The following is a 12,042-nucleotide window of genomic DNA, read 5'->3' on the forward strand; positions in this document are numbered from 1 at the left end:
ATTTATTTGAAAGGCAGAAAGAGAAGTCTTCCATCTGCTGGTTCACTCCCTAAATGGCAGTAATGGTTGGAGCTGGGACAATTTAAAGCCAGGAGCCAGGAGCTTTTTCCGTGTCTCCTATGCAGGTGCAGGGGCCCAAGCACCTGGACCATCTTCTACTGCTTTCCCAGGTGCATTAGCAGAGAGCTGGATTGGAAGTGGAGCAGCCAAGACTTGAACCAGCACCCATGTGGAAGTGGGGACATTCAATGTGAGTTTCAAACATAACTGAGTTGCTGTTTTGCATTTAATGGAGACTAATGTGAAACACTAGAAGTCACCTCCCAAAACCCATACAGATCACACACAGGACTTTGACAGGACTGACATTTTGAGTGCTTACATCTTTTAATCATCTGGTGATGGAGACATAAGTTGTTTGAAGCTTTTCTATTTAATTCCCTTCCAACACAGAGTCCACATCCCACAAGCATTGGGAGTTCCAGGGCAGTTTTGTTCTGTCTGCTCTCTCCTTCCCAGTCCTTTCACCACCCCTCTGCCTCCCCACCAGTCCCTCTCCCCTCAAATGCTAGGAGGGTATAGGAGAGAGCCAAATATTTGCATGAATAAAGAGAGGGCAGGAGATACAACATGGAATAAACTCATTAGAATAAAAACAACTCCCAGTTATCTCTGCTAATGGAAATGACTAACATTTCAGGGAAAAATTCCAAGTTTCCATTACACAAACCTTCAGTTTCTATAAGATCCTTGCCTTCCTTCCCACTAAGCAGTCTTTGTCCACAATATTTCATCTTGAGCTCACTCAGTGAGAGGTATTTTCTATTGGCCAATGGAGAATTCTACGAAATTGTTCTTGACCTTCTTTTCCTCACTCCTCCTCTAAAAAAAAAAAAAAAATTATTTATCTGAAAGGCAGTTATAGGGAGAGGGGGAAGAGAAGGAGATCCTCCATTCATTGATTCACTCCCAGATGGCCACAACAGCCAGGACTAGGCATGCCGAAGCCTGGAGCCAGGAGCTTCCTCCAGGTCTCGCACATGACTGCGGGGGCCCAAGTGTTTGGGCCATCTTCTGCTGCTTTCCCAGGCCATTAGCAGGGTGCAGGATCAGAAGTGGAGCAACAGAACTCAAACCAGCATCCACATGGGATGAGAGTGCTGCAGGTGGCATCTTAACCCATTGCACCATAGCGCTGGCCCCTCCTCTCCTTCAGTCAACTGCCAAGTCTTAGCAAGTATGCTACCCCAGCAGCTGTGTAATCTGTCTTGAGTCATCCAATGGCAAGCATGTGTCTCCTAGTTCAGATGATCCTTTTTTTTTTTTTTTTTTTTTTGACAGGCATAGTGGACAGTAAGAGAGACAGAGAAAGGTCGTCCTTTTTCGTTGGTTCACCTCACAGTGGTTGCTGCGGCCGGTACACCGTGCTGATCCGAAGCCAGGAGCCAGGTACTTCTCCTGGTCTCCCATGTGGGTGCAGGGCCCAAGCACTTGGGCCATCCTCCACTGCACTCCTGGGCCACAGCAGAGTGGACTGGAAGAGGAGCAATCGGGACAGAATCCGGCACCCCAACCGGGACTAGAACCCGGTGTGCGGTGCTGCAGGCGGAGGATTAGCCTATTGAGCTGCGGCGCCAGCCTCAGATGACCCTTATTTCTTAGCTGGATTACTCAAACATTCTCTTAGGGCTCCCAGCCTCTAGGCTGTTTTCCACATTGAAGCCAGTGTTCTTTTTCACAAACCTAGTGAAGTCGCTTATACCGTGCCAGCTCTGTGGAAGGTTCTCCTGGTACCTGACCCCATCACATCGTTTCTCCTTGTCTTTCCCCTTTGGTCGAGCTATATTTCCTTAAGGAAGCCAATCTTGAATCCTTTGCTTTTTGGTTCCCCTAAGGTGTGTCTTGTTGTACTCCCCCTCCGGACTCAATGTCATAATATTCATTATACTGCCTTTATCTACCACCCAAAGCCCAAATGGAAAAATGTCCTCTCTCCTCTTAAACAATATTAAATATTAACCCAATATAAAAATGAAAAATGAAGGAAGCAATCAGCAGGATTCCTAATCTCATGGCACTCTATTTGTGCACATTACATATGGGCACTGTGCATTCACATAAGAATGCAGTTTTGGCATAATTTACTGAAGAAAAATGTGTGCCCTTTGAAGATTTTTTTTAGGATAAGGAAACAAGAAGTCAGAAGCCAAATCAGGACTACAGGGTGGATACCTTATGATTTCCCATCAAAACTCCTCCCCAAATATCCTTGTCACAAGAGGAGTGAGCAGATGCACTGTCAGGGTGAGGGACTCTCTGGTGAAGCTTTCCCAAGCATTTTTCTATCAAGTTTTATCTAACTTTCTCAAAACTTTCTCCTAATGAACAGATGTTATTCTTTAGCTCTCTAGAAAGTCATCAAGCAGAATGCCTTTAGCAACCCAAAAGACTGTTACCATGACCTTTGCTCTCGACTGGCCCACACTGTACCAGTAAGGCAGCACTTCCGTCTCCTTTTCCGGTTCTTCAAACAAATGCTTCAAGATCTTGATCCTAGTTGTTTCAAACGTCCATAGAAAGCTGCTTTTGTCTGCAGCTGATTTGGGTGCAACAGTTCTGGTGCTCACACAGCAGCAAGTCTGCTCTATTTTAATTCTGCAGTCAGACTTGCGTCAGATGGAGCAGTTGAGACATCTATGGTGCTGGCTACTGCTTCTGTAGTTAATCAGGAGGACCTCCTCAGTTAGGGCGTGGTCAAGGTTAAATTTTTCCTTGCAAATTGATGTGGATAGCCTGTTGCTGTGGGCCTCATCTTCAACACTGTCTTGTCTATTCTTAAAATGTTATCCATTTGTAAACTGCTGGTTTCTGTGGAGCACCTCCCCCACAAACTTTTCATAAAGCATCATGAATAATTTCACTCTTCTACTACCTAAGCTTCCCCCTAAATTTAATGCCTATTCTTGATGCAATTTTAGCTGAACTCGTTATGTCACCAGTAGGAGCTGTTTGGAAAAAAAAATCTGTTTATTTATTTGAAAGGCAGTTAGAGAGAGAGACAGACATATGCAAAGAGAGGGATCTTCCATCTGCTGGTTCACTCCCCAAATGGCTGTAACAGCCAGGGCTGGGCAAGGCCAAAGCCAAGAGCCAAGAGCTTCTTCTAGATCTCCTAAATAGGTGGCAGGGGCCCAAGCACTTGGGCCATCGTCCGCTTTCCCACGTGTATTAGCAAGAAGCTGGATTGGAAGTGGAGCAGCTGGGACTTGAATCAGCATCCACGTGGGATCTGGCATTGCAGGTGGTGGCATAACCCACTATATCACAATGCTGGCTGAGGTGTTCTTTTCAAACTGATGCCTTACCTTTCTTAGTACTTCAAAGTAGATCCTGTTCAGATATGTCATAAGAAGTCAGTGTGAGTTTGTTTTGGTGCAAAAATTTTGGAAATTCATGCAAGCTTTTTTCATAAGACAAACTTTTTGAAGGCCTCCAATGTGTGTGCAATATTCTATTTGTATTTTTCCATGGATTGTTATTGTTTTTGCTTTGTTTTTAAAGGGAGAGACAGAGAAGCAGAGATAGAATTCTTATCTACTGTCTTACTCTCTAAATGTCTGCAATGGCTGTGCCTGGACCAGGCCAAATGCTGGGAGCCAGGAAATCAATCCAGGTATGCCATGTGGGTGACAAGAACCTAACTACTTCACCATCGCTGCTTCCTGGAGTCTGCATTAGCAGGAAGCTGGAGTCAGAAGCCAGAGACAGGAATCGAATCAAGGGTCTTTAATATGGAATGTAAGCATCTTAACCACTAGGCTAAATGCCTACTCCCTATTGTTGTATTTTTAAAAATAGGAGGTATTAAAATTTATCAAATGTATTTTTGGCATCTATTAGGCTTCTAATTTTTCTCATCTGACCTATTAAAATGATAATGTAAACTACCTTAAAAGAACTGAAATAATCCAATTCCAAGATATTCTTATATTCCTGGGATAAATTTTACCTGGTCATGTTGTTTTAAAGGTTTCTCTTAACTAATTTTTTGAGCATTTACATTCATAAGTGAGATTGGTATAAACCCTTCTTTTTAAAAGGCATTTATTATTTATTTATTTTTCAACTACCTTAAAGGCAGAGCAATAGAGAGAAAGAGAGAGAGACTGACTGATCAATCTTCTGTCCACTGATTCACTCCCCCAAATGCCTGCAACAGTTAGGGCTGGGCCAGCCAGAAGCTGGAACTTTCCAGAAAGTCTGGAACTTTCATCTTGGTCTCTCACAATGGTGGCAGGGGTCCAAGCACTTGTGACATCATCTACTTGCATTAGCAGGAATGCATTAGCATCCCAGGATGCATTAGCAGGAAGCTAAATTAGAAGCAGAGCAGATAGGACTTGACAGGCACTCCAATATGAGATATGTATGTCTCAAGTGGAGGCTTAACCTGCTACAAGATACCTGCCCCAGCTTTTCTCTTTTTTATAAGTGTGTTGTCTCTGACCCTCAAAACAATGTTCTTTTTCTCATTTCAGAAAAATTCTGGGGCTGGCACTGTAGTATAGCATGTAAAGCCACCACCTGCAGTGCTGGAATCCCCATATGGGCATCGGTTCGAGTCCCAGCTGCTCCACTTCCAATCCAGCTCTCTGCTATGACCTGGGAAAGCAGTAGAAGATGGCCCAAGTCCTTGTTCCCTGCACCCACATGGGAGACAGGTAGAAGCTCCTGACTCCTGGCTTCCAATCGGCGCAGCTTCGGCTGTTGCAGCTATCTGCAGAGTGAACCAGTGGAGGAAGACCTCTCTCTCCCTACCTCTCCATAACTCTGCCTTTCAAATAAATAAATAAACCTTAAAAACAAAACAAAACAAAACAAAAAATTCTTACTCGATTGTATCTCTTTCTCTATCCCACTGTGTTTTGTGTATCAATATAGCACAAATGCAAATATGTGCACAAAAGGCTACTTTTACTTAACATGATGATACTGCTATTATGAAAAGAATTATTTCTAGTTAGTTGAGTTTATTACTTTGATATATATATTTTTAAATTTGTGTTTGTTTTGATTTGAAAGGCAGAAAGACAAGAGAGAAAGATCTTCCATCTGCTGGTTTACTCCCCAAATGCTGATAACAAAGAGGCCAGGCTGAAGCCAGGAGGTCCTGACACAAGGGTGGCAGGTATTCAAGTACTTGGGCCATTTTCTGCTGACTCCTAAGGACGTGTATTAGCAGAAAACTGGATCGAGAAGCTAAGTAGCTGGGACTTGAGCCAGACACTCTGATTTGGGATGTCAAATGCCCCTTCTATGCTTTGATAATTTTAATACAGCTACTAGGGAAATCAGCATTAGGCCTCCAGGGGGTTCCAACCAAAAGTAATCTTATTTCAAAGATATCACAAAGTAAGCAGTGAAGGAAGAGGCCAAGTCTAATTTTACATGTATATCTTCTCTCCTTCCATAAATTTTATGGCAATTCCTTTTAGAAAGAACTCTAACTTGATAAATACACTGACAGAAAAGCTTAAAACATGAATAGATCAATTAAGTCACCCTCTTAATGTAAGGTTTAAAAGTCCTCAAAATTACTTCTTGAGTGGTAAGATTAAAAAATAAGCCACTGTATATAACAAGTAGAAAGGCATGAGTTTTTAAATGAACAGGAAACATTTTGAAAGTGTCCCGAAATGCTGAAACATCTTATTCAAGTCTACTGTTGTTATTTACCACATACACAAAGGACAAATAAAGCAGTCTGTCTTCCTCTTAAAATGTTTCTAAATTCATTAAGCCGGCAGCCTTTAAAAAGGCTGCACTAGGTTCTGCTTATTGTTAAATGACTGAATGTAAAATTTTTTAGAGACTTGATTTCTAGCTTCAAATGAAAATTGCAAATGACAATCAAGGTTTTATTTTTGTTGTGGCTGATGAACTGCACAAGGGAGGGACAGCATGCCCGTGGAGGCTGGAGTGTTTTCAGCCCTCACACTTAGCTTTCTTGCAAGCTGGAAGAGAATCATCATCTCCTTCTGATGGCCGAGGTTTCTTCACGGTGGAGATAATTCCAAAAGCAGTTTTTCTGGTTTCTGTAAAACAAACAGGGAAACCATAGTGCCTGAAATTAGGATATAATTTATAAAGACATGGTTTAACAAACATAATACTGGCTTACACTCTAGTAAATGATAAAACCAAAGTGAACTGCTATGGGTGCCGATGCCAATACCACTCACTGTCAATATAGTTTTTCTTGACATACACAGATAGCATATATTAGTACCCTGTAATTCACTCCTAAGGATTATCTCAAAGGTAACACTACAGGGCATGGCTATTTTTAATGGTCTGCCTATGGCATCGCACGAAGCAGAAACCCAAGTCCCAAACTTCAGTGCAGCAGGTACTTTTTCTAGAGGTGGAAACACTGACAAGTGGAGAGAAAATACAATAGTCTATTGTACTGCTCCCATCACCACGTGTGTGCCTGCCTCAGTTCTACAGTATGTCCTATTTTTCTCATCTCACCATCAATGTACCTCTGAAATACTGATCATATTGAACTGCTAACACCCCACAATGGCAGGGCCACCGCCAAGCCAGCTAACCATTCCTGGGCTGCTTTCACCAATACCTCTCATCATGAGGTTTCGCGACCCCATAGGAACCCATCGGCCACCTTCTGGAAGCGCTCCAGGGTACCGCTGTTTTTAAACGTGGCACCCAGAATTATGTAGGTGCCAGCTGCGATTTCATCAGTAGGAATGACAAGGATCTGAATCCTCTTCCCTCAGAATCCTTTATTTCTTCCAATGTAACCTAAGCTGAATCAGCAATCCTAGGAATACATCACGCTTCTGTTTCATTCTGATCCTAATAACTGTAATTCAGGATTTCATATTTACCCCTACTTTAATATATGTTAACTTTCTTTTCTTATTCAGCCTATTTTGGAAGATCACTTGTTATCCAAAATCTTTATGATCTCCTGAATGCTTTTAGATAGAAGTAATGGCAGAACTAACCAAAATGGGAACCAAAAGTGCCCTAATTTCACAAATCTTGATTAAAAATCTGAATTAATTTGATCATTCCAAAAATTCAGTGGTGAGGTCCAGACTATAAACACAAAAATCTCAAACTAAAAATGTTGAAACAAAATGTAAACTATCTACCTCATAGTAAACAGAATAGAACAAACTGTTCTTTCAAATTCCAGACACAACACATAAGCCCTCAATAACCTATCTATTTTATATGACAAATAAAAGTCTATACATAGCAATCTATCCTTATTGGTATCTTTTAAAAAGAGATTTATGTATTTACTTGGAAGGCAGAGTGAGGCGGGGCAGGGGTGGGGGGAGAGTGAAAGAAAGAGAGAAAGATCGACTTTCTATCTGCTGGTTCACTCTCCAAATGAATGCAATGGCCAGGGCTGGGCCAGGCTGAAGCCAGGAGCCTAGCATTCCATCCAGGTCTTCCACATGGGCAGTAAGGGCCCAAGCAATGGAAGTGAGACAACCAGAACTCCAACCAGCACTGTCATATGGGATCCTGGCATTGAAAGTGGCTGTGCATGTCACACCATCAGCCCCTGCAGCAACCTACTGTGACATTTACAATTCATCTGGGTGTAAGCTGTACTAAAACTTCATTTTCCAAAGTTTTGGCATACGACATACTTTTAGTTTAATTTTTATCATAAAATTCCAATGGATTCTAGTGGTGGAATTCAGGTGAAGAGGTACAGATACGTAAGTAAAACATGGGTAAAAAAAAAATATACAGCCTAGGGTGGGAGTTTAACCTACTGGATAAGACGTCTATGTCCCATATTGCTAATACAGCTCCCGGGAGGCAGCAGTGTTGGCTCAAGTAATTAGGTTCCTGCCATCTACATGGGAGACCTGGTTTGTGTTCCCAGCTCCTGGCAATGGCCCAGGTCCAACCCTGGCCACTGCGGGCATTTGAAAAAATGAAAAAATGCATGGGAGATACCTCTATCTGTCTCTATGTCTCTGCCCCCCAAGTAACTAAATAAATAAATAAATAACTCCTAAAAATGTACAGTCTGTACATATTTGATCATGTAAAGAAAAATAAGAAACATCCTGAGTTGTAATAAATACAAAAGTTACAGTCTGAGTTTTGCTCACCAGATTTTGAAAAACACAATTGCTTTTTCTCTTTCCCTAATAAATGACAACATATATTTTTAACATATTGGTTTCCTAAAACAGTGACTTTCAACAGGGAAGGCATGCCTTCTGGAGAAGAGAAAGAAGGAAAGAGACAGGAAGCCTGTCAAAATGTGGGCAGGGGAACACACACATATGCTTGAAAGAATATGTTTAATACTTATTTCTTTAACATAATCTATATTCATTTCGTAAGCTACAGAAAGTAAAGAAGTGAGGGTGAGAAAGCGTTGATAGATATAAATAAAACAAGGTAAGAAAAACTGACCCTTAAAGGAAATCCAAAAGGTAGGATGATAAAAAGTAGATATGGCTCAACTGTTTGACAAAATGACGGGCTAACATGAGCATTCAGTGTTTACTGGAAAAATCTGCTCACCTGCATGGAGAAGTGCTGCTCGGCAGTTGGTGGACACAGCAGCCTTGGCATTATTTTCAGTGAGTCCAAACAGCAACCCTCTATGGGGCCATTAAAGATTTTAACCCAGAGTTAGTCAAGTTCACAGGACGAACACCAACCTAACGGAAACTGCCAGCTCACCTGAGAGAGACTCATTAGTTCTATAACAGCTCCTAGCCCTACTGGGAAGAGGAGGCTAATTTAACTCTTAAGCTTTTATCAGAGTCCCTCATTCCCCTTTCTGACTCGGGCTTAATCTGAAAAACAGAAGGATGAAGTTCTTTACAAACTGACATGTTTCTGAAGCTATTAATTCACAAATTTACATGAAGAGGTTCAGAAAAATATTGTGATAAAATATAATATCACGGGCCAGCGCCGTGGCTCAACAGGCTAATCCTCCGCCTTGCGGCGCCGGCATACCGGGTTCTGGTCCCGGTCGGGGCGCCGATCCTGTCCCGGTTGCCCCTCTTCCAGGCCAGCTCTCTGCTGTGGCCAGGGAGTGCAGTGGAGGATGGCCCAGGTCCTTGGGCCCTGCACCCCATGGGAGACCAGGAGAAGCACCTGGCTCCTGCCATCGGAACAGCGCGGTGCGCCGGCCGCAGCGCGCTACCGCGGCGGCCATTGGAGGGTGAACCAACGGCAAAAGGAAGACCTTTCTCTCTGTCTCTCTCTCACTGTCCACTATGCCTGTCAAAAAAAAAAAAAAATATATATATATATATAATATCACTTCAAATTCCAAGTTTTCTAAGAGAAAATTCCAACAATTTCTCAGAAAAGGATACAAGTTTGCCACGTCATATGGTCCTCTTATTTCTAAAGACTAAAATAAAATGAACAAAAAACAAATGAGAGGTTATTTATGACATTTCAGTGACTTAATTTGAGTAAATTAATAGATACTTAAATATCCAAAAAGAAAGACATCAACTACATGAATTTAAGTTCTTATAATTTTGATGGGTTTATAACCTTTTGAAAATATAAACCTTACAAAGCATTTTATAACAACGTAAAGGAAAACTAATTCTATAAAGGCAAAGCCCAAAATGAATGGGGTTAAGTTCTACTCTTCAACAATTACAATGAGCAAATGTACAGTTAAAATAGAAAATACCCAATTCATTACATCACTATTTGAATTCCTCCCTAGAAGTTAGCAAAGTTTTCTAACTTAAAAAACCAAAACAAGGAGCTTCATGCTAGACTTACCCTTTCAGCAGCACTGGATATAATTACATTCTGCAAAATAAGAGTGTTTACATTAATCTTAGATGAATGTAAAAGAAACAGGACAAGTCTTATGAAATGAATAACGAGTAACTAGGAATCACACTTTAACATTTAAGGCTCAAATACCAACTTCTTTAAGAGACAAATGATTAAAGTGAAATACCAAATGCCAACTTGTTTTAAAAATAAAGTCAAATGATAAAGGCAGCCTATACCAGAAAAACACAATAAGCTTTCCAAACAAATCTTGATGAAGATGAATTAAGTTTAAAAACTAGTCAAAATGGTTAATAACTTTAAATCAACTCACTGATGACAAACACTGTTATCTAGACTATTCCTTTCATAGTAAACTGAAGAGTCCTTATTAAAAGAGAAAGGCATTCAACACATGTCCCTCCCTCCTCCCTACATTATTCTTTCCTTGATATTTTTTCCCTCTAATTCTTAGAGCTCATTGAAATGGAAGAATTTGTTCCTGTACTTTCAGAGCTACCCTACTTTAAGTCATCAGTTTACCAATTCTAGTGAATTAATAACAAACTGGCAGATATGAAAAATGTCCTAAAAGCACAGAACCATACCTTTCCTCTGCAGATCTGCATCAAATTGAGCGCATTGGAAATTGTGTACCTTCTTATTGTGGAGTCCTTGATAGCAGGGCTATAAACAAGCTCAAAGCTCAGGCCTCGGTCAACTGCCTTCACAGGAAAAAAAAGCAACTGTCATGGATAAACAAACACTGTCCCACTTAATTTGCACTCATTTCCCCGCTCATCTCCCTCCTCACCTCCTGTATGTCAAAGTAGAGCTGTACACAAAGGCAGATTTGCAACCAAATGCCACCATTCACAGATAAAACAGATCTGAGGCACTATTTGATCAACAGAGTTTTCTTATCTGTGGGGAATCTTACTTTATTTAATAGGAATTAGCTAAGGAGAGCTAAGATTCTGTAGGGTGGCAAAGGAACTACTACTCCTTGAACTACCTAAAGCTAGGGCAGGATATGCCTGCCTGTGAGCAGTATAAGACCAGCAAAATCATTTGGCCTGAACATGCCAAGGCAACTGCAAGTAGGACTCAAAATTTAATACATCTATAGCAGGCTACTTTTTAAGTTGATAATTTTATATGGCCTGTAATTTTTAAAACATATTTATTTGCAAGTCAGAGTGACAGAGAGAGGGGGAGAGATACAGAATCTTCCATCCACTGGTTCATTCCCCAAAAGGTAGCAACGGCCAGGACTGGGCCAGATTGGAGCCAGGAGCTTCTTCCATGTATCCCACATGGGCACTGGGGCCCAAACACTTGGGCCATCTTCTGCTGCTTTCCCCAGGCACATTAGAAAGGAGCCGGGTCGGAACTGGAGCAGCCAGGACTCAAACTAGCACCCAAATGGGATGCCAGCAATGCAGACGGTGGCTATACCCGCCACGCCACAGTGCTGGCCCCTTTAATGTGTTCTTTTTTTATTTTATTTATTTTTTAAAGATTTACTTATTTATTTGAAAGATAGAAGAGAAGGTGAGGCAGAGAGAGAGGTCTTTCATCTGCTAGTTCACTCCCCAAATGACCGCAATGGCTGGAGCTGAGCTGATCCAAAGCCAGGAGCCAGGAGCTTCTTCTGGGTCTCCCACATGGATGCAGGGGCCCAAGGACGTGGGCCATCTTGTACTGCTTTCCCAGGCCATAGCAGAGAGCTGGATAGGAAGTGGAGCAGCTGGGACCCGAACTGGTGCCCATATGGGATGCCAGCAGCACAGGGCTTTAACCCGCTGCACCACGGTGCCGGCCCCACATTTTACAGAGAGATGTAGAGCCAGAAAGAGAGAGGTTTTCTGTCCCTCTGGTTCTTTCCCCAAATGACTGCAATGGCCAGAGCTGACCTGATCTGAAGCCAGGAATCAGGAGCTTCTTCTGGGTCTCCCACGTGAGTGCAGGGGCCCAAGGAGTTGGGCCACACTCTACTGCTTTCCCAGGCCATAGCAGAGAGCTGGATCGAAAGAGGAGTAGCCAGGACTCGAACTGGAGTCCATATGGGATGCCGGCGCTGCAGGCTGGGGCTTTAACCTGCTGTGCCACAGCGTCGGCTGCTTAATGTGTTCTTTTTTTTTTTTTTTTTTTTTGACAGGCAGAGTGGACAGTGAGAGAGAGAGAGACAGAGAGAAAGGTCTTCCTTTGCCGTTGGTTCAC

At 42.1% G+C, this 12,042-nt stretch overlaps 1 protein-coding gene across 1 annotated transcript in view; it reads right to left on the reverse strand.

The window, feature by feature from the left end:
• Window positions 1-317: 317 nt before the first annotated feature.
• RPP30 (ribonuclease P/MRP subunit p30) overlaps window positions 318-12,042 on the reverse strand; it is a 34,236-nt gene continuing 22,511 nt past the window's right edge. Inside the window, exons 7-11 of the mRNA XM_062215054.1 lie at window positions 10,428-10,544; window positions 9,823-9,852; window positions 9,396-9,433; window positions 8,587-8,666; window positions 318-6,095 (exon numbers count right to left, since the gene is read on the reverse strand). Coding sequence (XP_062071038.1) covers window positions 5,986-6,095; window positions 8,587-8,666; window positions 9,396-9,433; window positions 9,823-9,852; window positions 10,428-10,544 — 375 coding nt within the window. The 3' untranslated portion in view covers window positions 318-5,985. The remainder of the gene's footprint in view (window positions 6,096-8,586; window positions 8,667-9,395; window positions 9,434-9,822; window positions 9,853-10,427; window positions 10,545-12,042) is intronic.

Source organism: Lepus europaeus, chromosome 17 (assembly GCF_033115175.1).
Source record: "Lepus europaeus isolate LE1 chromosome 17, mLepTim1.pri, whole genome shotgun sequence".
In the NCBI taxonomy this organism is placed as follows: domain Eukaryota; kingdom Metazoa; phylum Chordata; class Mammalia; order Lagomorpha; family Leporidae; genus Lepus; species Lepus europaeus.